A 25,552-nucleotide genomic window follows, 5' to 3' on the forward strand; every position below is an offset into this window, starting at 1 on the left:
AAAAAGCAAACATTTTTAGTTATAAGAATATGAGAACAAGAGATTGGAAGCAATCTATATTCTTCTGATTGTAGGTATCTCTGAGATCGTCTGAGAATATGAGATTGACAGCAATCTATATATCTCAGATCGTCTGGTTGATAATATGGTCTGTGAGTCAGCTATGTTTCAGAATCTCTGAATAGTTATATGTCATAACAAACATTTGTATGAGATATGCCTGTATAACAATTACATGTATATCCCATTCTCCTACTAAACATGACTATGGACCTTACAACACCAGGTGTTTACCATAGCTACTTCTCTACTCTTCCTAAATGAATGAATTGTGTGAAACAGTAAGATCTCAAGGCTGGCCAAACTCAGGGCTCAAACATAGTTTGGAAACATAATTTGGTCAAACTCAGGGCTCAAACATAATTTGGTGATTAGTCACCCATGTTCTAGCCACTTGCTTGCTTTCTAACATGTTATATATGCATTATCAGAATCCAGCACGTCCCAAGTCATGTCCATGTCCAAAGAAGGCATTCTGATAAGAGGATCCACTTCATCAACATCAGTCCATATTGAAGCTGGCACTGACAATGAGACTGAAGCAGAGATTGATGGCATAGTGCTGAGTACATCTATCACAGATCTACAAGGCATTTCAGAATTAGAATTCAGTGCAGTAATCACTGAAGTTTTATCTCCCTCACAGTTGCATATATCAGGACTTTCTGATTTCACCTCAATGAGTGAATTCTCCTTGGAAGGTGTCACCGTGATGGTCTTTTGATTCAAAAAATTATGGCCCAACATTTCTTCATGTGATGGCTTATTGGATGTAGATAAACGTTCACAGATTGCTTGCAGTTTAGCATCTACAGAAGTTTGCAGAGCAGAAAACTGTCTAGATTGATTGCTAATGGATGTAATTGAATCCTGATTGGATGTAGAGGATTGTTGAAATATTAATTTCAACCTGCCGTGCAGCAGCATTAAACGGCAACCGAAAACCATTTCCGAAAACCACTGAGCCTTATCGCACCACCTTTCGCGCAATGTGGTTTCTGTCAGAGGGCCTCCGACACAATCCGCTCCAGCCACGCATCCACTGTACGAACCTTAAACCACCAATCTCCCGGGCATTAAAAATCGTTTGTTTTGTGTGAGTTAGGTTTGCGAAATGCGTCCGATCAAGTCAACGGACATGGATCTTTGTCAACCTGCCTGAACCTTATTGCCTGACCGCGCACGTGAAGGAATTAATGTAATTAATGGTGTTTCGTAAATTGTAAGAAAAAGTTGGTAAGTGTTTTAATTTTTGTTTGCACGGATGTACAACGAATTAAAGAATGGTATGGGCAAGTCAACGCCCTAGTTTTAATGCTTTTGATATATGTTTTTTTTGTGAGTGCGCTCATTTATATATGAATTGAGCATTGCACACGGAGATAAAAAGAAAAGGGTTCGGAGCAGTAAAAAAAAAACCAGGGGGAATGCACAGCAGTGTATAGATTGTGTGTTGACTTCTTTGTATTGAAGCATGCGCGGGTTGAAGTGAAGTTTTTTTGGAGCAGCAAAAAAAAAAAAAAACAGGGGAGCACTGCAGTGCGGACAAATTAAAAACCAGAGCAGGGATAAAATAAAAGGATTTGTGGCAGCAAATAAAAATCTGGAATTCCTTCTTACAGGTGCTTGTAGTTTTGAAACGAATGGGAAGGCAATGTAATTTATTTATTTATTTTGAATATGTAATGTGAAAACCCAGAATCTTAAATGTAATGAGAAATCTCATACAGAAGTGAATGTGAAAGTCTTTTTATTTTACAACAGTAAACCCATGTAAGAATTTTTATTAGACAGTAGTGAATGTAAAAATTTTACAGCAGTGAATGAAGATTTTACACAGCAATGTAAAAATCATTTGTAAAAGAGGCAGAGTATTAGTTTTTGGTAAAAGTTTTGGTGAATCCCTCTGAGAAAGAGGAAGAAATATGTATCAGGTTTTTTATTAATGAATATAAAGGTTTTAAGGGTGTGAAAAATCTCTGTTCTCAGAAATTTTATTTGGCTTCCCTGTGCAAAAGATCTTGTGGCAAGAAAAAACAGAGTATTGCTCTGTATTCAGTTAATTTGTGTTTGAAATTACCTGAAATACCCAACATGGTATCAGAGCTGATCCAGGCTCTTTGAAGGTGTCAAAGAAGCTGAAGGAAGGATTTTTTTGCTGCAACAACTTCTCCAACAGAGTGAAGTCTCAGGCAAAAGAATCCAAGGTATTTCTCAGATTAATTTTCTGTGTTGTTGTTGAAGAAACAATCAGTATTTTAAATACACAGTCCAATATTTGAAGCATAGTTAAGAATGGCAAGGTCAAAGAAGAAAGTCTCCAATCCTCCTAAGGATGTGTCTCCCTCTACTACTAAAATAGAAGACAATCTGTTTGAAAGCATTCTATTTGAGGCTCCAAGGTTCAATGGGAACTTTTATATATGGGAAATAAAAATGAGGACTTTCTTAAAGTCTCAAGGGATTGAAATTTGGGAATCAGTGATTGATGATAGCAGGATGGATAGAGAATCCAAGGAGTACAATGCAAAAGCAGCAAAGACAATCTTGGATGGATTGCCTGATTCTGTAAAGAAGAATCTAGGAAAATATTCATCAGCAAAGGATATATGGGACAGACTTCATGACCTTCATGCAAAGGGAGCACTGACCATGACCATCAGTCAAGAAGGAAATTCTGAACCCATCATAGAAGCTGAAAATGAGAAGGTTGACCTCATCAAGCTTCAAGTACAAGAAAGGGATGAAGAGCTTGCCAAGCTTAAGAAGGAACTTGATCAAAGCAAAAGGAAACATCATGAAGAAGTCATATCCATGACAAATCAATTGAATAAAGCAAAGAAGCAGGAAGATGCCTTGTCAAGTCAACTTGAACAAAGGCACAAGAGAGTGAACAAACTTGTAGAAGAGATTGGACAGTACAAGGTAGAGGTATCCTCCCTTAAGTCTGAATTACAAGAAGCCAGAAAGCAGGCACAAGGAGCTGAAAAGAAAATGGAGAGCAGTCAAGCAAAGAGTGAAGAAATCTTCAAAATGAAGTCAGATATTATCTCCCTTAAGATAGTAGCAGCTGAAGCTACTCGTAGCAAGGAAGAAACTGAGGAACAACTTGCAAAGAAGAATAATGAGTGTGAAAGATTGGAAGAAGAGATTGTCCTCCTCAGGAAAAAGGTTGAAGGGATGAACAAAATCATGAAGAGCTCTCAAGCCTTGGATGACATGCTTAGCTATCACAGATCTCCATTTGATAAATCAGGACTCGGGTATGTAGGTGAACCCTCAAACAAGAATGAAAATGCTTTAAGCAAAGGAGATGTGAAGAAGCCAAAAAGAAATTGTGATGCTCCTAGTTCCAGCAAAGGCAAGGAGAAAGATCAAGGCTACAATAGAAGAAATTCTACTCCAAGTAGAAAACCAGCTTCAAGAAGAAATGTTGATGATGTCAAAGAGGCAAGAGGCAATGGTTATCATCAAAGGATCTCAAGGCAGAAAAGCTTCAGAAGTACATCAAGGAAACCTCCATCTCCCAGGTACCAAAGTTCATTTTTTGGTTATTTTTATTCTTGCTCAAACTTTGGTCATATGGCAAAAGAATATAGAGCATTTCATAGAGATAGATGTTATGGTCTCCGACAACCTCCAAGAAACAATTTTACAGGAAGAAATCATGAAACCTTATTCATGAACAATGTAGAATGTTTCAAGTGTCATAACATTGGGCATATGGCACGTGATTGTAACTTAACATGGGCTCTTACACAAGGTAGACCCATGCAAAAGAAGAAAGTTACACAAGTATGGAGAAGGAAGGAAATTCAGTCCGAAAGTCCTTTGAGCTCCCCAGCCAATCTAAACTTATTTTGAGAAGACTCTGCCAAAAGGAGACAATGCATACAGTTAGGGGGAGCCTGTAATTTTTGATCATAATTGTTGAACTAGATTAACAGTCATTCTTTGATGAAAATCTTCTTATAGGGGAGAGATATGAAATTAAATCTACCATAAAAGCAGAGAAGAAAAGTCTGCAGGGCATGGAGATTGCGTGGAGGATGTATTGCAGCGCAGCAGAGCGCAAATGAAATCTTTTTGTTAATCCCTCTGAAATGTAATACGCAGCGGTGTTGAAAAATGTAATGTTTTTTCTTTGTTTTTTATCACATATGCAATGCAATATGCACAGAAGTGTGGAGAAGAAAAAGGGGCAGCGTTGAAATGTGAAGTGCAGCAGCGCGGTGAAAAGAAATGTTTTTACGCACAGCAGTGCGAATGTAAGTGCAGTGAAGTTTTTGGTTATTGTCCATTTTGAAAACAAAAGGAAGAAAAACACGCAGCAGTGTGCAGAAGTGAAAATGTTTTTTTGTGGTAATGAGAAGAGGGAAAAACGCAGCAGAGCGTAAATTCCCAGTGTTTGAGAATGCAATGAATTTTTTTTACATAGCAGTGTAGTCCTTTGAAGAAATGGGAATCCACGCAGTATCATGAGGTAGTTTTTGTTGTTGAAGAAAAATGTGAAATGTGCAGCAGCTCGAGTATTTTGTTTTGAGAACACATATAAAATGAAGGAGGAGCATGTAATGTAGAAAACGGAAGCACACATCAATGCAATCATGAAACTTTTCACACAATAGTGAAAAGGGTAATGTAAGTCTTGTTTTTGTTGTTGGAGAATATGTAGTAAAAACACACAGAAATGTGAATATGAAAAATGCAGCAGCATGAATATTTTTTTTGTTGAAGAAACGAAATGTAATGGGTAGCAACACATGTAAAAGAAATTTTTCTTTACAGCAGTAAATGTAAGATCTTGTTTTCACACAGCAGTGTAAATTTGTAAGCTGGGACAGAGTAATTGTTCCAGAAGAGACAGAGTATTTTGTTTTTGAAAAATGCACAACAGTGCAGACACAGCAGTGCTTCAGCAGTGTTAATTTTGAAGACAGAGAGAGAGTATTTTTCAGAAGAGACAGTGAAGTTTATTTTGTTTTGGAACTGCACTTGAAGCAGTCTCTTGGTGAATCCCTCTGTCAAGAGGAAGATGCTTTTCAGCATAGACTGGTGAATCCCTCTGGTTAAGAGGAAGATGCTCTTCAGCATAATCTCTGGTGAATCCCTCTGTGTGAGGAAGACTCTTTTGTAACAGCAGTTTTGTAATCCCTCTGTTAAGAGGAAGACCTTTTTTTTTGTAACAGGCAGCAAAAAGGATTCTGAGGTATGTTAAAGGTACTAAAAGGTTTGGGATTTTATATACTGTCTCAGAATGTTCAGATTTAGTTGGATACACTGATAGTGATTGGGCTGGAAGTGTAGATGATCGGAAAAGCACTTCCGGTTATGTTTTTCACATGAGTTCAGGAGCCATTTCATGGGCTTCTAAGAAACAACCTATTGTGGCGTTGTCTACAGCAGAGGCTGAATATGTGGCAGCTACAACAGCAGCATGTCAAGCAGTTTGGATGAGAAGAATGTTGAGGAGCTTAGGTCAAGAGCAGGCAAAAGCAACAGTGATTTTTTGTGACGATAGCTCAGCTATTGCATTATCTAAGAATTCGGTGTTTCATAAGAGAACGAAACACATTGACACAAGATTTCATTACATCAGGGAATCGGTGAACAATGGTGAAATTGTTCTAGAACATTGCAGGACTCAAGAACAGGTTGCAAACATTTTGACCAAGCCACTGGACTAGAAAAGCTTTGAATTCTTGAGAAAATGTTTGGGTATGACTGAATGCCCAACAGTTGAAATTAAAGGGGAGTGTTGAAATATTAATTTCAACCTGCCGTGCAGCAGCATTAAACGGCAATCGAAAACCATTTCCAAAAACCACTGAGCCTTATCGCACCACCTTTCGTGCAATGTGGTTTCTGTCAGAGGGCCTCCGACACAATCCGCTCCAGCCACGTGTCCACTGTACGAACCTTAAACCACCAATCTCCCGGGCATTAAAAATCGTTTGTTTTGTGTGAGTTAGGTTTGCGAAATGCGTCTGATCAAGTCAACGGACATGGATCTTTGTCAACCTGCCTGAACCTTATTGCCTGACCGCGTACGTGAAGGAATTAATGTAATTAATGGTGTTTCCTAAATTGTAAGAAAAAGTTGGTAAGTGTTTTAATTTTTGTTTGCACAGATGTATAGTGAATTAAAGAATGGTATGGGCAATTCAACGCCCTAGTTTTAATGCTTTTGATAAAAGTTTTTTTGTGAGTGCGCTCATTTATATATGAATTGAGCATTGCACACGGAGATAAAAAGAAAAGGGTTTGGAGCAGTAGAAAATAAACCAGGGCGAATGCACAACAGTGTATAGATTGTGTGTTGACTTCTTTGTATTGAAGCAAGCGCGGGTTGAAGTGAAGTTTTTTTTGCAGCAGCAAACAAAAAAAAAACAGGGGAGCACTGCAGTGTGAACAAATTAAAAACCAGAGCAGGGATAAAATAAAAGGATTTGTGGCAGCAAATAAAAATCTGGAATTCCTTCTTACAGGTGCTTGTATTTTTGAAACGAATGGGAAGGCAATGTAATTTTTTATTTATTTTGAATATGTTATGTGAAAACCCAGAATCTTAAATGTAATGAGAAATTTCACACAGAATTGAATGTGAAAGTTATTTTATTTTACAGCAGTAAACCCATGTTTGAATTTTTATTCTACAACGGTGAATGTAAAATTTTTACAGCAGTGAATGAAGATTTTACACAACAGTGTAAAAATCATTTGTAAAAGAGGCAGAGTATTTAGTTTTTGGTAAAAGTTTTGGTGAATCCCTCTGAGAAAGAGGAAGAAATATGTATCAGGTTTTTTATTAATGAATATAAAGGTTTTATGGGTGTGAAAAATCTCTGTTCTCAGAAATTTTATTTGGCTTCCCTGTGTAAAAGATCCTGTGGCAGAAAAAACAGAGTATTGCTCTGGATTCAGTTAATTTGTGTTTGAAATTACTTGAAATCCCGAACAAGGATGGGGTTGGCCTATCAGTATCATGACTCAATTGCAGTTGATGTTTTAAACCTGGAAAATTCAAGCGAGCATACTCACCTCTTAACCCGTAAGCAACCCTGTCATAGGCCAATGCTGCATCCTCCGCTGTATCAAAAGTCCCAAGCCAAAGCCTGTTTCTGCTTTTGGGTAATCTGATCTCTGCCACCCATTTTCCCCAGTGTCTCTGCTTGACTCCTCTGTATAGCTTGGTGGGCTGATTGCTGCATGGTTTCGGGCCCCGCTTAGCAAGATGTTTCATTGGCCAAGGCCTCCGGCCGAGGTGGTCCATTGTACTGCTCCGTTGTGCCAATTCTAGTTTTGGATCTGCAATAGCAGATGGAAACCATTGGAGCTGCTCGATCTCGTCTACATGTCTTTGCAGAAGCTGAAAATGGATCTGAGAAGGTGTTAGTTGACAACTAGCAACCATAGGCTGCAGCTCACTTTGATTCCCCACAAGAAAATTCACAAACTGCTGTTGGTTAGTGTTGCATTCTAGCCCTCCAAAACTCGGGCATGGACACGACAGACTATCTCTACCATCACTATTTTTCACTGGGGATTAATTTTGAATATAAATTGCAGAAGTTAGATGACATGCCTGAACCTACATAATACAACTGACGATTTGCTACATCTGGATTGATGATATTCACAGTAGAGTTATAACTAGGCCTTCTCATAAACTCATAAAGATCCACAAGAGAGGAAGTTGAACCAGGATTTGATTTAGAGTTCTAAGTTGGCTCTAATCTTGATTGTCTGATATCTGATTCAGCGGCTTTCACAGATTCTTCTCCAAATGATATAGGATCAGAGCACAAAACCCCAGAACTCAGAGCATGCAGAGGTATATCTATAGCTGCTGCCATGTTAAAGATCGATGGATCTCAATGATATAATTACTGAGGTCACTAATCTATTGAAAATAACTCAGAAATTCTGATCTGATTCAAATTTATCTGATTCCTGACAAATTTAGCAATCAGACAAACGAGTAGCTTCTTAGCTATCTTTGGTGAGGAATATGTGCCTGACTTTTACTGCTAGATGGTAGAAATCTTAGCAGCACCACCAACCTTTGGTTGAGTGAATGGGATAAAACTCTTCTACCTTAGCGTTTTGTAAGTTAGAGCTGGCAAAGCTCAGGGCTGAATGTAACTCCAGGCACCCATTTCTCTCCATCGCTTGGGAACTCTGCACCAGCCACTTAATTTCTTGATGGAATCTGCCCAATGATTTGAACGTCGAGATTTTCTACCACGATTGCACTCGAAGCCTAATCATCTAACAAAGACCTTAAAATTTACAGAACTGAATGCATGCTTACATTATCATGTAAAAAAACTGTGAAGTAAATGACAAGAACTCTTCCATCCACATTACAGGAACAACCCCCACCACAGATTACAGAGGTCTACAATAGGAAAACAAAGATAGAAAATGAAAGTCCAGTGATTGGTATAAATGTTTCTGAAGACAGAAAATGAAGACAGAAAAGCAAGCCCAAAGGAGGATCAGAAAAACAACCCACAAATCATAAGCAATTCAATTTACCTAGTACCAGTAAAACAATGCTGAATTCATATGAAAGCCCAATAACAAAAGTTTCTCAGTACATGAATGAATCCTCTTAGAGATCTGTACCCTTATCTGTATGTATGCACCTAACTAAACTTACACTTAATCTACATTTAGAAGACTGCTTAATAAAATGAAATTAACACATGCGACTGTGTGTGCCCTCTTTTACTTAGAAATGATATGCAATCTTCTAGAACTGGAATCTAACAATAACCTTAGCTTATCCTAACTATAGATAGCACATGCATTCATGCATGCGCCTTCAATGGTGGAAGCCTAGAATCCTAGATATAGTGATGTGCCCAGTGTTGTATGCATCCATTGTGTGTGTGATGTTGCTGTAACAGAAAAACGCTTATATCAGTAACACATGGAAAATGCTGTAGAAGACTATCTGAGGTACACTCTTTAACAACTTCTCACTGCAGTAATAATGCAAAAGCTAATTTAAGCCCAAACAAATTTTCGCTTTTGGATTTGCCACCAAACAAAATCTTTCTTTGGTTGGAGACATACGTTCTACCACCTCCCTCCCCTAAGGAGGATTCAGAAAAACATGGAACATCCTGCAGTCACTCTAGAGAGTTAAGGACCTCAATAGGATGGGAAATCTGCCCCCAGAGGAGAAAAAGAATATCCTCATAAAAGTTCAGGATATGTTGAAAAGTAGTTTTAAGTGTAGAAGATCCAGTCCTCCATCATTCTATCCAGAATCCCGATCTGGAAGCTCCTAGAGGCATCCTAGCGTAGAGCCAGACAGGGAGGCCATCGAATAAAAAGCCCCGGGAACCCTCCTTTGATCAAGATTGGCTTGGGTATCCCAACGTAAGATGAACCTAATAGGTGACTTGCTTCAAAGAGCTAGAGTAGAGTTTACTTGTGCGTGTCTGTGGAGTGGCTGAGCGAAGTATCTCTGAGATGGTTGCTCAAATGATGATGTGTTCAAGTGCTAGGCCTGTAAGGCTAGTATTCTTTGCTGGTTAAGGCTGAATGTTGTCCCATCTGCTATGTGTTGGTATCAAAGGTAGTCAACCTCAATCGCGGCTTCACTTTGCCTGTATTTGAGCCCAGATTTTGCAATTTCTTTGGTCGCCACACCACTGCTCGACCAGGTAAGTATCATTTGCTTCCACTACCAAAAACAACTAGACTACCATATCACTAGAGGATTGGGTTCGATGAATGAACCTGCCTGTTTTCCGCCTTATTCTGGTGAGCTGCAGGAGCCGAGTCGAGCCCCGGAGTGAGTTTTCCGCCTTGTTCTAGTGACCAGGTGAGCTGCAGGGGAGTGCCGGGTCGAATTGGCTAGGAGCAGCCCGCGGTTATTTCCGAATTCGAATTAGAATGTGCATTAACTCCCGGCGGCAAGATAACGATGGACTCTACAATTCCTGTCAGACGTCGACTTTAATGCGGATGGTGGCAGAGGGCGGAGGAATTGCCGGCAGCCGGAGTCAGAGCTTTTTCCGGACGGCGATGGAAATCGGGAAATTCCTCTGCCTGGGTAGACTACTCCTTAAAAATAGTTTATGGGATTATTATTTCTTTGCTTTTCGCCTTTTGCAATTTAATCATTTTCTTGTTCAAATTGATGATGAGTTGGCCCAACTTTCTAACAATCCCCTTGCTAAACAATAATGCCAAAAAACCAATGCGAACATATTCCCATAACTTTCTCTGATGTCTTTGAATGCATTACATTCCAAAATGAAATGTTTTTCTGATTCCAGTGCCCCAGACCCCCAGACGTGCAAAATGTACACACCCATTATTCCCAATCTTCTTTAGTCCTTTTCTACTGTCTTGTTTCACACTGAAGTTGATGCGAGTTGGTTCTTAATTGAGCAATAAGAACCTTTGCCTTCCATAGAATGCTAGCTCCAATGAACTCTTTTTGTTGTAGATCACATGTAGGGTTGAATTCCTCAATGTAGTGCTTCTTCCTACCTAACTCTTTTCCCCATACCCGTTTACAAACTTCTCCATGACAAAATTATTTAGCTCCTTGCTACTTGTGGGACAAGTATTGAGTTATTCATCTTCTCCTATTGAGTTATTCATCTTCTCCTTGTTTGTGTTTTTCAAGGTTCTCCTTGCCATTTTGCATTCCTCATCAAACTAAGCATTTATAGGAAAACAATTTGATTATGATTTCTTATTTTTTGCTCTTTTCCACTTCTCAAGCACACTTTGAATTATATTTGTTAACTCATGATTGTTGAAGCTTTTGAAACCAATTTTCTCCTTCTGAATTGATCTCTCTAACATTGTCTTGAAGATAGTACAATTTCTTGTATTAGAAGAATTTTGCCCCTTGATAGTGATTGCCGAGAGCATTGGGTTTTTCTCCCATTCTGCGTTTCTTCTAACCATGATAACTTTATATAAATTGGGTTATTGTATGATTTTAAGTCCCAAATATGCTCTCCAATCTTAACTTCATCTATCTTTTCTATCAAGCTTTGTGAACACATCACATAGTCAACGACACTTGCCCCATTATATGTGTTGCAAGTGAAGTTCCAGACCTTTTCCATCTATCTAGACCATTGCAAATAATTAAATTGAAAGCCCCACACAGTGTAAATGACTCCTCTCCAAAATGATTGCTAACTTTGTCATCTTTTGAACACCTCACCCATTGGGGATTCTCCTCTTCAGTGAGCCAAATAGGATTGTGATCCTCCTTACAACAAAGAATACTAGCTTGATGATTTGGTTTTCTAGCATTGAAATCTCCCACTAAAATAACTTCTCCCTGCAGAGAGTACACGACAATATCTTTCTTTAGAGCTGCATAGGGATCCTTGTTGTCTAGCCCCTTATTTTTGTAAGTTTTTGAGATTTGAGGGGCAAAATCACATGCTTCAATTCTTATATGATTCTCATTCTTTGATATTTTGAACCATAAATATTGTCTATTTGCATCTTCTTTGATTAACCAAAAGTGACGATCTTCTTTTTCTTTCACTAAAACTAGTATTCCCCCATAACCTTTGCCATTTTTTGCTACCTTGTTCCAAACTGCTAACTTCAAATAATCGTCAAACACAGGGGTTTTGCAACCATCATGTTCATGAGTTTTCGTGAGACAGATTATGTCTCTACCTTCTGCAATAGGCCCTAACCGAAGCCCCCTCCTCCAAGGGTAACCTCTACAATTCCAACAAACTAAACTTAGGTAGACATGGATAGGATTTGACTACTACACAGTTTGGCACATAAGACTCGAATTTGATTCTTCACCCCTTTTCATCCATGTTGATCTTTTTGTTTTCCTCCCTATTATCGAATTCTTCGCTTTTTCTTCACTGCCGGCTTGCTGCCCTGTTTTTCTCGGAATCCCAAACACTGCAATAATTGCTTTACCATTGTACAACCATGCCCTTCTCCCTTCATTTCTTGCTGCTCTGATTTTCTCCACTTCTTCCCTTCTCTCCTCTTCTTTTTCGCTAGTTAAATCTTCATCTAGGAAGAAGTGTGAGCCTTTCAAGAGTTTCTTTTTGCCCAAGAGTTGATGTTTGTCTTGCATGCTTAACTAGCAATTTCACTAAATGTTATAAAGGAAATATTGTAAGTGGATAGTTTGGAAGAAGAGCATAAATGAAGAGAAAATGCTCTAAGTGCATTTTGTGTGTCGTTCAATGCAATTGTTGAGTTCTTCATAATTCTTGGAAGGATTGGCTTTGAATATTTTTGGAGTGGATATAAACAAAGATGTTTCGAATTGGAGTGAAGAACAGGTTGGTTTGAAAGGGGCGAAGGCGGGGTTCCAAGCTTATATGTATGTGTCGAAGAAATGCTTAGCCATTTGTATCAGCAATGCTCAATATTATGGGTGTTTGTCTAAGTGATTTGTTCATGAGCGAGATGGTTTGTTGATTGTAAAACATGGTTGAATTGGAAGTGGGAAGTGGTAGCCACATCTAGGTTTAAGGGAAAATGTTGAAGTAGTGGAATATGGCTTAGAGGGGGAGGGTTGGACGATTTTTTGTTTCTTTTTTCTTTGGGAGTTTGTACAAACTTTATTAGCATGCCAGAGTTCCTGTTGGCATGCATTTATTTATTCTTTATTTACGACATATTATGTTCAAGCACATTTATCATTAGAAGTAGTGGACATTTGTGGAAGTAATTGCAATGCCCGCTCTCTTTACATTTTTGTTAGTTGGGTACTGTCGAGCATTGCAACTACTTATCCATTTTAGAAGAAAATGATGGTCATGTGGATTGTGATAAATCCTTTAGTTTACACAACTAGCTACTTCCCCTCACCCAACTTACCCATAAACTCGGCATGTGACTCATCTCATCATCCAATCTAGGTATGAGTTAGCTATATAGAGTTTCGTTGAAGCTGGATAACCCAATCCCTTAAAAAAAAACCGCCTTGTCTCATGAGGAGTAAGTGAAAAACCTCCCTGCCTACTTTTTCTTCTCCATCTCTCTTTTTCCTTCTAATGTGGAACATCATATCACATTTTTCCGAGCTCTTCTCCTTCCTTAATGGTCAACCTTTTTTTTAATAGCTTTTGATAAAGAGAAAACTAGGATATTATTTTTCTTTTGGAATCACTTAGTTGTTTATTACAAATCATCATTCTCAGAAATAAACTTAAAGTTTTCTGAGATTTAAAATGTTGGAGTGCCATACACAAGTTAGTGCTGGTTGAATAAATTCAGCATGCCTGAATAGTATAAATGCAACAAACCTCAAATCTTATATTTCAACCTAATATTCAACTTAATATCTAAACACAACAAGAAAAACATATATCAAGTTCATCAATCCCTAGTTATAGAGAAATAAGCAATATGCCTCCTATTCACATTCGTTGACACTACCAATTTTAAACATGAGATACCTGAGATGAAGGGCAATGAAGGGTGCCTTTCCCTGAATTGTGGCAAGAAGAGTTTGTGCATGTTTTCTCAATTAGGATCAACAAACTTTAGAGCTTCATAATTGGCATGACAACAAATCTTCTGAATTAAATTAGGAAGGTCATTATTTGCAAGACAAGAAGCAACATGAGTGAAATATGGAACATTGTGTTTTTTAGCAAAGGAAGCACACTACCAATTTTAAACATGAGGTACCTAAGATATTGTAGGGAAATGAAGGGTACCTTTCCTTGAATTTTGGTGAGAAGAGTTTGTGGAAGTTTTCTTAATAGGATTAGTAAAATTTATTTATGAGCTCTTCTCCTTCCTCAATGGTCATCGTTTTTTTTAATAGATTTCGATAAAGAGGAAACTAGGATATTATTTTTCTTTTGGAATGGCTTAGTTGTTTATTATAAATCATCATTCTCAGAAATCTACTTAAATTTTTCTGGGATTTAAAAAGTTCAAGTACCATATCACAAGTTAGTGCCTGTTGAATAACTTTAGCACGTTTGAATTGCAGAAAATGCAACATACCTGCTCAAATATTATATTTCAACCTAATATATTGGTTGGGTTCCAAAACGTGTCTTCCCAGTATTCAACTTAGTATATAAACACAACAAGAAAAGAAAATATCAAGTTGACCAATTTTCGTAGTCCTAGAGCAATAACCAATTTGCCTCCTTTTCACATTCATTAACACTACCAATTTTAAACATGAGATACCAAAGATGGAGGATAATGAAGGGAACCTTTCCCTGAAATCGGGAAAGAAGAGTTCATGTAGGTTTTCTCAATAGGTTCAATGGGTCAGCAAACTTTAGAGCTTCATAGTTGGCACGAAAATGAATCTTTTAAATTGAATTAGGAAGGTCATTATTTGCAAGACGAGAATCAACATGAGTGAAATATAGAACATTGTGCTTTTTTAGCAAAGGAAACACCACCAATTTTAAACATGAGGTACCTAAGATGGAGAAAAATGAAAGGTTCCTTTCCCTAAATTCTGGTGAGAAGAGTTCATGCAATTTTTCTCAATTGGGCCAGTAAACTTTAGAGCTTCATAGTTTTTTTACAAGAATATTGACAAATTACAATATTCAAATTAGGTTCACATCTATAGCCACTATCTAGAAACCTAAACAATGAAATAGGTTATGTCATTACATTTACATTTGTACGAAGGAAACATTCATCGGAATCTTGGGCATCATTCTCACGGTGACCCCTCACAAAATGATTAGTTCCTTCCCAATCTCTCTTTGAGTAAAGGATTTTGCATATTGCCATAAATTATATGTTTTATGAATGTAGCTATAGACCATAGTCAAATGATCTAGAATTATTTTCATGAATTAAAAATCGAGTTGAATTATTGGTTGTGTGACAATGGAATTAACTATTTAAAACCCTATAGCATGGCTCAAAACCAAATTGTGTTAGCAATTACTTGTGGATCAAGTGAAAATGGTGTCAAATTCTATTTATTCATGGCCATAGAAAGGAAGAATGGTTCACAAAGTGCTTAAGAAATAATAAACTCACATCCAGAAAACAACAACAAATATTTAAGAATTGTTCTTTTTGGCCAAATTTGGGCACTTATTACCATACTCCAATTTATTGTCTAGGACATGTAGGTCTCACGTTACCCAAACTCATCTATCATGGATTTTTCAAATACATTTTCTTTTTTATTTATAATTTATAATATTCAACCAAAACTTGCATTCAAGAATAAGAGTTGTGGTGAACTTTCACATTTGTTTCATAGTCCTAGTCCAACCAACAAGTACCATAGTCCAAACAAAAATATTTTCAACAATTTTTTGTATGTGTTTCTATATTTCGAATAGGTTGTGACTTTTTGGCTCTTAATTACTTGGAAATGCTTGGCTTAGAGACATTACTTAAATGATGAAAGTTTTTGTAAAAATTGTATTCATCAGAATTGGCTATATTAAAAATATAAATCCATTGGTTCTATACATTCTCAATTTTTGACCAAAATAATCGATTGCTTCAAAAAACTAAACTGCGACCATCTCATGGAGGAACGCGATTTCTAATTTTGTATATTGCAAAAACATATGTAAATAAATGCATTTTTGGGCTCATCAAGTTCCATGATTTGTTACAAGAGGGAAAATGAAACCTATGTTGAAAAGTGTATTCATAACCGTATATTACATATAGCGAAGGGGGCATCCAAGAAATATATGTTGAGAAAACATTACAACAAATTGCAAAGGTACATGTAATTAAATCCATATGTAACCTATGTTCTAAAGTGTATTTGAACATTGTAATATTACATATAGCAGAGGCATATGAGGACTATATGTTGAGAAGACATTATAGCAAATTGTAGAGGTACATGTAATTAAATCCATTTATGATTTAGAAATTTTCTCAATTTCTTCAAGGATGATGTTGCAGCCTGATGAGAATTCAAATCTTTCTTCCTTAATGATGACAGACTTCAAGCATGGTATTTCTCTAAATGTTTCCATCTTCACTAACAGTGTGAAGAGGTGATCTGTCTAGAGTACTTTGGAGACAATCTCCTTAATTGCATCTATGTCTGAAGGTAACTAGTGGAAATATTTTGCACTAATGCCAGTTATGATAGATGTTGCATCTTCAAAAGCAATTGCTGAAAGCAACTCTCCTGTGTGATCTTGTATGTCGATTTTAAGTAAGTATCTATAATCACAGTTAGTTACATCAACGTTGCATTTTGGACAGTGCCATGTGTTTACATTATTGGGAATGAGTTTTTTCATGCATTGTTTCCCAACAACGATAGAAGGATAAGAAAGATAATAAAAACTCTCCATCTATATTTTTTTTATTGTAGCCTTCACTTGGAAGGGTGCAAATTTCTTAGAGGTGTTGAAGTTGGAAAGTTCTATAAGTGTTATTTTTAAATGTAGTTGGGTAGAAGAAGGTGCCTATCCTGTAGTCAAGGATGGAGAAGTTGAATCTAAGCCTTCATTTACGAACCATGCTTTTAGAGTGTGGTCCTTTTTGATATTAGGGTTAACAAGAACAATGGATTTTTGATGTAGTTCCAACATTTTTTCCATTGAATTCAAGTCTTTCATGACCAAAATTGATTATAAAAATAGGATTACTTCCTGTGGCACTCAAAGAGTATATGTCTTTTTATTCTACATCAAATCCCCCCGCCCTCCCCCCTCCCCATAAGGTGGCATCCATGCTATATCCATATCTATCTTGAAGCTAGATTGTTTATTTAATAGCTTCAGATCCATCTTTTCTATGTATAATGCACAGAGGGGAGATGTCAGTAACAACACCAACAACAACAACAATTAGGTTGATGCATGTTGATTTGGTTTTATTGATCGATATTATGTTGAAATGCATCATGGGAGAAAATGCTCTTTCTCTTAGGACATGTTCTACAGTAGATGTTGCATTCAATAAAATCTCTCATTCATTGTTTAAGTGGTCATATTTCTTGTTAACCAATTTCACATTGCCTTTTGAGACAATGTACACATGTCCAAGATGGATTTTATCAAAGAATGAATCAAAAACGTTGTTAAAGAAAGTGATATGTATCTCTCCACCTTTTGCATCATATAGGTCAAAGCTGAAGACTTTGACATAGCCATGTTACTTTTGAAATTGACAGAGAGGGGTATTTCTTTGTGCACATCATTTTATGGACCAATTTGAATGGCAAGCGTTTAGTGCTTTGATGGGAATATGGACTGGAGTGATGGATGGGGAGGGAAGATAAGGAAGGGGGAAATGCCTTTTCAATGGATGATTTTGATTTGAGGAGGAGGCAATATCTTCTTGACAACTAATTGAGATAGAAAAATTTGTTGACTTTCTAACCAAAGGTGTAGAGGGAGCAATGATCTTGAAGTGAAATAGCATGATAGACTTATATGGAAAAAAAAGACTCATAACAATAATTGTTAGAATGGAAAGTAGTTCGAGGCAGACATATGTATAGTTTAATATGGAAGCATGAGATGAACTTACATTAATGTGCTAATAGATGCACAACTCTCCTGTGTGCTAATGAGGTTATTGAATTACGTTGGAGGTATAATTCATTTCATATGATTTCCATCGGAGATGGAAGTACGATATCGTAAGGTCAAACTTTAGATTGAGTGATAGGGTCAACAATTTGTAGCAGTGGTTGAACATCACTTGACGTAGAGAGCATTGAGGAAGTAACATTTTCAATGAGTTGTGACGTTATTTTCTAGAAGTGGAGACAGGGGAATAAGTAGTATGTAGCTTAGTTTAAAAGGATGATACTCTTCAACTTTGTAAACATGTAAAGAATGTTAAAGACAAGTGGCATTTACATTTTCCAATCTCATCAGGATCTATTTAGTGGTTGTGAAATAAATTTCTTGTTATATGGAGATCATTTGAAGTCCACATTTAATATCCAACATCTCATTCTTTACAATGGACTCTAGGTGTGAGTTGTTGTTACTCATATTATTAGATTTTACTTTTACATGTTTTGTCAATATGTAATACTAATAAATTTGATGCATTTTATCCCTCATTATTTGTGGACCATCATAGATGGGAGGAGTCTAAAACATGTTAGATATGAGAGCTTAATGTTGGAAACAAGTAAACAAAAGTATCCTGGTGAGGAAGAGATATAATGAATTTTCTTTGAATTTTTGAAATGGCCGTAAACATTTTTAAAATTATGGAAAAACAATATATTTGAGTATTTATCAGATATACATTCTCTGATCCTTTTGATATAGCATTTTACGTAGTTAAAATTTTTTCATATAAAATTGAATTTGAATTCAATTTCGATAGTTATATTTATTATTGCTCCTTTTCATTTATTATATTTCTTCAATATTAATATATCTAAAAATGAATATCATAATAATATATATATACATACAAAAATTATATATTAATAGTCATCCACACACATAACATACTCACACATTTGAAAAAAATAACACTTTGCAATACAATTTGTTTTTTTCTAATAAAATAATTGATATATTCGCATGAATGATATTTGAAAACTTACTACACCCATTAGAATATTAGAGGAAACAACACTCACATTAAAATAGAAATAAAACATAGCTCACACCCACTTAGACATCTCATATTAAGGTTGTGATTGACTAGTGGTTCTTATATTGTATTTTATTAGCATTACTTTTAAGTTTTCAAATAATCCTTTTTAATTTCATATATAAAACAAGGAGGGCCGCTGAGCAGCAAGTCCCTGCCTTGAGTGAGTGCAAAACATATAAGAAAGACATAACAATTGCTTGATGATCTTGCCTCTTGCCGCTGGAAAGACATAACAATTGCTGGGATTTGTAGGATAAGCAGAGTCACATGCTACAATATACATGCAAGCCAGGCATCAGAAAAATATAACAGAAACAGAATGATTATTTTCTGTTTTATTATCAACTGCTATCTGAGAAATCAGATACGCATTCTTTTGTCTACTATCAGCTACACCAGTGGGGAACTTAATTAATTGTTTGGTGCACATAATCAGTTATTATAACCTTGAAACAGCTTGCAACAAAAGGGATCAACATCCAGATACTCCAGGTTTGTGCATCAACTTTAACAAGTTGGATGAGACGTAATGCTTTAGATAGAAAAAAAAACATAGAATCACAACTCTAATAACTCAAGCTTATCACCTTTGCAGCATTGAAAACCACATTTCTGCAATCAGGGAGAATGCTAACAGACCACGGAGCTATTTTATAGTGCTGACCATTAAAGATGACTCTACCAACATTATTTGAATCAAAATTTACAAGAAATGTAGCGGCACAATTTCCAGCTCCTGCATAATATGCATAAGCCTGAATAGACAACACGTAAGTCAGTTCTGTCTTGCATAGCATCCTTTAAGAAAGTAGGAGAAACTTCTCTATGTCTACACCGAAAATATATATGTATAGTGCAGTCAAAGAAAACAAGTCTTACTTGGTGGAAGTGCCCAAGGGACGTAACAACAGGATCACCACTAACTAAAGCAGTCTCACAGAGCTTTATGGCTTTGTGTAATTCCTTAAGATGACCCCATTTTAGCTGTCTAATCAGCCCTGCCAAAGACAAAGAGTCGAAAGCAATAGGTTGTGTTCCAAAGGTCATAATCCATTTCACTATTCACAAGGCTGGATATTGAAAGGAAAAGGCAAGCATTAAGTAAGACTTGAAGAAATTCACATCGTAGCAAATGAACAGTAATTCAAGCTTTCTGTTGTTTTTTAATCTTCTGACAATGTTTTTTCTATTGCAGTTGCTTTATATTGAGCCCAAGAACAGAAAAGGCATTACAGCAGAATTCAATTCCCTTGCCAAATAAATAGATAACCTTATAGATTGCCCAAGGATGACATTCAAGTCCTGAAAAAACTTCTCTCAATTCTGCACTACTGTGATACAAATTCAAGTGAAGATTGTCAGAAAATATCACATCCAAGATATAACGTACCATATTCATCTATGGGTGCATCATAGTCATAGGAGGTTGCAATGAAAGGCCCACCTGCTAAATAGATAACCTTATAGATTGCCAAGGATGACATTCAAGTCCTGAAAAAACTTCTCTCAATTCTGCACTACTTTGATACAAATTCAAGTGAAGATTGTCAGAAAATATCACATCCAAAATATAACGTACGATATTCATCTATGGGTGCATCATAGTCATAGGAGGTTGCAATGAAAGGCCCACCTGCTGTGTGGCCAAAATTTGTTCCTCCATGGTACTGGACAAATCCGAATCATACATAATTGAGTAAAAACTTCCATATATGAAGGTCACTTGCTAGGGCGGTCCAATTGTTAATGTGAAAATCCTACCATGTAGTAGTTTACAAAAGATCCACGCTTCACTAAAAAGCGAGCAACTGCAAAGGCCAGATCTTCCACCGGTCTACGAGGAGTTGCACCTCCAAATTCAGTATACCTAGAAAATCAGAGACAATGTTTCGGATACTATAAGTTCAAATTACATTTACAACTGATTATAAACATTGCTGCATATCTACATTTTTCAATTTGTTGCAATGAAGACTTTACTGAAGAGCCTAGAATCTTCATCATATCAGTTTATTGAAGGACGAATTTGCAAATTAAGCGCAGCGACCTGGTGGTTGAGGACTGTATGGTTGCCAGATTTAGACACCTGGTGGTTGAGGACTGTATGGTTCCCAGATTTAGACACGTGATTAGACAACTATAAACGCAACCAGATAAAAATATTGTTAAAATTGTGATGCAAAAGTAAATCATTCTACCTGTGTTATTCTGTTATTTCAAATTTCAGAAGCAAGTAATCGTAATATTTTCTTTGCCTGTGGATGAAAGCAAAACTTATCAGATAAATTTGGTATTTTAACACTACAAAGTTCCAAAAGAGAACCATATATCACGACTCCAAAACAAAGTTCAAAACAGACATTTATGACGACTGTGCGTAGTTCTTAGTGTTCCCCAGGCTGACAATGAAAAGCCATAAAGTTTCTGAATTTTGACTTTTACGGCTCACGTTTGGTTGCGGAATTTTGACTATGTCAGCGTGATCTAGCATCAACAAATTTATGATTGCAAAACTGATAAAAAGAGCCAGAATTTTAAAATTGATTTTGAATGTTTACAACAGCTGTGTAATATTTTCTGGCACACCAAGTTGATGACAAAAAACCAGATAAACCAATAAAAAGCTCATCCCGCAAGGCTCATAAATAATATATCAAGCTACAGACAAAATGAATAATGAGATCAGCACTGCCTAACTGTCAAAACTTCATATCAAGTCGCCTTTTACATTTTTGGACATTTCATCATCAAAATTCCAGGTTGTATTGGTTAACTTAGAAACCCAATTTGGACATTTTATCATCAAAATTCCAGCTTGCATTGGTTAACTTAGAAACCCAATTTGGACATTTCATCATCAAAATTCCATTCTTCTGGCAAAGAAATATAGGTTTCACTGGTATCAGGTTTCAAAAAAATATTCTTGAAGAATGCCTTCAGGAATATCCATTGTTGCTTGCCCTGCCACATTTCCCACGATAGTAGTGTTGATGCCTTCAGAAATACCAATTATATTAGCCGAATTGGCCACATCAGTAGTGCTAAGTGCAGATCATGTATTAACATCATCAACCCCTTGAAGTGAACACCAGTTATCAAAATAACTGCAATTATAACCTGAATGCAAATTCCAAAATGCAATATGATTTTGATTAGACTGAACAATAGACAGAAATTCTGATATGATGTTCTCAGAATTGATGCCTTGCACCTGATCATGAAATGGTACAAGCGGTGTTTCAACTGAGCTGATATGCATATACCCTGGCATAGGTGACTCACCAGATCTACTTTGTAAGGGTGGTGTCATGAAGTTCTCAGAATTTATATATGAAAAACAAGCTTCATATTTGGCAGCCGTTGGAATGCATCTAATTTTAAGACATTAAAAAGGGCAATTGTTTTCATAGACTATAATTTCTATATACATGTTACAAGCAATGCGAATTGCAGCACCAAAAATCAGTCAAAGACCTCTTTAGATAGAGAGAATATGCAACGCTAACTATCGATTTAATTGGTGCAACATTTTCTTATAATTTGACAAGTTCATCCAGAGACACAGTCACCAAGTGCCCAGATGAAGATATTATGCTATAAACATATAAGTGGGTATTGATAACAGAGTTTACCACAGGGTCTGGTGCATCATCTTGTTTGCACATAACACAAGGTACACACGTATCCGTTCCCGCAGCCATCTGAGCAGCCCAATTCATATATTGCACTTCAGCAGACCCATATTCCATTTCTTCAGGTTTATACTCATTTTCTACGTGTAAGAACACTTTGTCATTAGTCACTATATTAGGAAATCAAACCATGAGTATATACAAAGTTCAAACTATCCATGCGGATCACTCTTTTCTGCAAATATAATGAATCAAGCAATTGACTACCAATCAAAATTTAACATATTTTACCATGAGGGATGAAAGTATACCTGGGCCATAATAATTAGTCCACCTTGCGATTCAAACAGCCCTTCACTTTTCATCATGTCGACAACCTTTTTTGTGAAACCTTCCATTGCATTCTGTAAAATACCCAAACACGTGATCATAAAATGTAACAAGAATGATATGATTTGAATGTTGAAGTCGTAATTTCAACACGCATGTACTACTCCAAAACCACCACAGTGAAACCACAAACCGCCCAGAGCATATCGCACCGCTTTTGTGTAAAAGCTGTTTCCGTATTTTTGGCTCCGATGCGATTTGGTGCAGACGCGTGTCACTCACCTGACATCAGCCAACGTAATTTATCGGGAGGTAAAGCTCAGCATTAAAGTGGCTTCCGATATCTTTCTCCACCGTCGGATTTACTCCATCGCTCTCCACCGTTGATCCACCAAAGCTGCATACGAGGTGCATTAAAAGGCTTGCGTGGATTAAATTTTTGAGTTTGACCGCCGTAGAAGAAGAGTTATGGAATTTAATATTGATACGTAGATTTAGGTGGCCCTTTTAAATATGGGTATGGGCACGTTTCAATATATTTTTTTTATATAGCACGTAAGTTTTTTTTATGTAAAAGGTATGGAGCATTTAAAGATAGGTATGGTCGTTTTTTTATAAAACGTAATACAAAAAAAAGGGGAGCTCGTATATATGTTTTGTGTGTTGACTTTTATTATGTGGTTGTTGCACACGGGAGGAATAGAACAACTGGTGTTCGCAGCAGCGAGAGAGAACCAGAGATGTATGCACAGCAGTGCTCAAAATATACTTAGTAATGTTCTGTTTTGACTTTTGTAATGAAACGGTGAAAACGCAAGGTGAAATGAAAATGTTTTATGTGCTGAATGTTTAGTAATATCCATGAGCGCATTTGTTTTGGATGCAAATGTAATTTGTTTTGTTTTACAGCAGCCTGTAAAAAGAGTTTTACACCAGTGAATGTAAATGGAGATTTTACAGCAGTAAATGTTAATGGGAATTTTTCCAGCAGTGTAAATTCTCATATGGAGACAGAGTGAATGTTTTTTTTGTTTTAATGAATAGAAATATTTTATGGTGAAATACTCTGTTCCTCAGTAAATTTTTTTTAAGTCTCCCTGTGCATAAAAGATCCTGGAGTCAAAGAACAGAGCATTGTCTCTGTGTTTAGTTTGAATCTTGGTTTTGGTATTTTTCCCATCAAAAATACCCAACATTGAAAGCATGTGACTCATTGACACTGACAGTTTAGAGAACATTGCAATGACCATAAGAATTCAAAAGAAATTAAAGGGTATTCATAGAGGTCAACCTTGAAAGGCTCATTATCTGTTCTGAAACTAATGCCAGGAACATATTTCAACCAAACTGGAAAGCCTCTGCGGATATATCAAAAGATTCGTGTCCAATGTTATAAAGACCTGGTAGATTTGAGTAGAGAGGACCTTGCAGAAAATCAGTCAAAAGGAAATATACCCGAAATTCCATTCTGCGTAAACATAAGGGCCAATGCGAAGATGAACGTAAAGTCCTGCCTCCTCCAAACGAACGAGCCTTCATGAGACCAAAAGCACAACGCTAGTCACCCGAAAGCTCTACGTCTCCAAAGCATTAAACGCGCCATATTCACCATCCAAGCGGGACCAAAATAACACTAACTTATATAGATCTCTACGGTCCTTGTTCCTGCCTATGCCCTTATTACCTTTTCTTTTGATGCTAGTGATGCCTTTGAATTGGGTGTGAATGAGGTCAACTGGATTTGTGACAGCTTCATTCTCCTCCTTCGCTTTTGGTGCCTCTACCCCTAACACTGAGGGTTGTTGGAAATTTTTGGTAATTTCAAACACAAATTAACTGAACACAGAGCAATGCTCTGTTTTTCTACCACAGGATCTTTTGCACAGGGAAGCCCCAAATTTTTTTTTTGAGCAAAGCAGAGTTTCTCAGCCAAAACAAACTTGTATTAATTTATAAACTGCCTAATACAATTTTCTTCCTCTCTCTCGGAGGGATTCACCAACAACTTTTACCAAAAAAAATTACTCTACCTCTTTTACAAATGATTTTTACACTGCTGTGTAAAATCTTCATTCACATTTACTGTTGTAAAAGGGGCTTTTACATTTACAACTGTAAAACAAAATTCTTACATATGCTATAAAAATTTCTTACATTACATTTCAATCTCAAAAATAAAACTCACACAGTCATTCTTCATTCGCTCTTGCTTCCCTTCGTTTGAGCAATACACAAAAATTACATTTCAACCCTGGGGTTTTTCTTATGTTTCGCACTACTATGCATTATACACCATTTCATTACATTACAAAGTCTTTGTCTGCGTTTTACTTACCTTTACCCTTGCACTGCTGTGCAAACCTCTGGTTTTTCATTCCTCGCTTCTGCGAACCCCAGTTCCTTCTCCTCCCGTGTGCAATGACAATACAAAGTCAACGCATACAACCAAAACTATATTGCGTACATACCATATGGGTTAACAATAAAAAAAATTACATGCCGTAAAAACTTTAAATACTTTACCTAAGACTATGACAGTTCAATAAATGCATTTAATAAAAGCCGGCGGTAAAATAAATAGGAAACGTTCTGGCAGGTTGAAGGAAATCCATGTGCGTTGACCTGATCGGACGCATTTCACATCCTTCAGCCACACAACCTAATCGAAGTTTAATGTTCGGGAGATGGGTAGTTTTGGGTTCGTACACAGGACGCGTGGCAACAGTGGATTGTGTCAGAGGCCCTCTGACAAAAACCGCTTTGTGCGAAAGGTGGTGCGATATGAGACAGTGGTTTTGGTGGAACATCACTGCAATAAATGCGCGCAGATGAAATTAATGTTTCAACACTCCCCTTTAATTTCAGCTGCTGGGTTATTAGTCATACCCAAACATTTCCTAAAAAATTCAAAACTCTTCTGGTCCAATGGCTTGGTCAAAATGTCTGCAACCTGT

General features: G+C 36.8%; 2 protein-coding genes and 1 long non-coding RNA gene across 3 annotated transcripts; all 3 read right to left on the reverse strand.

The window, feature by feature from the left end:
• Positions 1-465: 465 nt before the first annotated feature.
• On the reverse strand, positions 466-7,474 carry LOC149197238 (ethylene-responsive transcription factor ERF061-like). Its single transcript, XM_089408613.1, has 2 exons — positions 7,102-7,474; positions 466-1,112 (listed from the first exon to the last, which is right to left on the reverse strand). The coding sequence occupies exons 1-2, from the start codon at positions 7,472-7,474 to the stop codon at positions 466-468; spliced, it is 1,020 nt and encodes a 339-aa protein (XP_089264739.1).
• Positions 7,475-19,187: 11,713 nt separating this feature from the next.
• LOC149197239 (beta-galactosidase 3-like) lies at positions 19,188-20,079 on the reverse strand. The gene is made up of 2 exons (XM_089403882.1): positions 19,516-20,079; positions 19,188-19,391 (listed from the first exon to the last, which is right to left on the reverse strand). The coding sequence occupies exons 1-2, from the start codon at positions 19,681-19,683 to the stop codon at positions 19,203-19,205; spliced, it is 357 nt and encodes a 118-aa protein (XP_089260008.1). The 5' UTR covers positions 19,684-20,079; the 3' UTR covers positions 19,188-19,202.
• A 2,138-nt stretch (positions 20,080-22,217) lies between these two features.
• LOC149197240 (uncharacterized) lies at positions 22,218-25,022 on the reverse strand. Its single transcript, XR_016254174.1, has 4 exons — positions 24,934-25,022; positions 22,881-22,995; positions 22,580-22,672; positions 22,218-22,408 (listed from the first exon to the last, which is right to left on the reverse strand). It is a non-coding gene; the product is annotated as an uncharacterized LOC149197240 (long non-coding RNA).
• Positions 25,023-25,552: the final 530 nt, after the last annotated feature.

Source organism: Pinus tabuliformis, chromosome 2_2 (assembly GCF_031772625.1).
Source record: "Pinus tabuliformis cultivar Carrire ecotype Pingquan chromosome 2_2, CPIR1, whole genome shotgun sequence".
Taxonomy (NCBI): Eukaryota; Viridiplantae; Streptophyta; class Pinopsida; order Pinales; family Pinaceae; genus Pinus; species Pinus tabuliformis.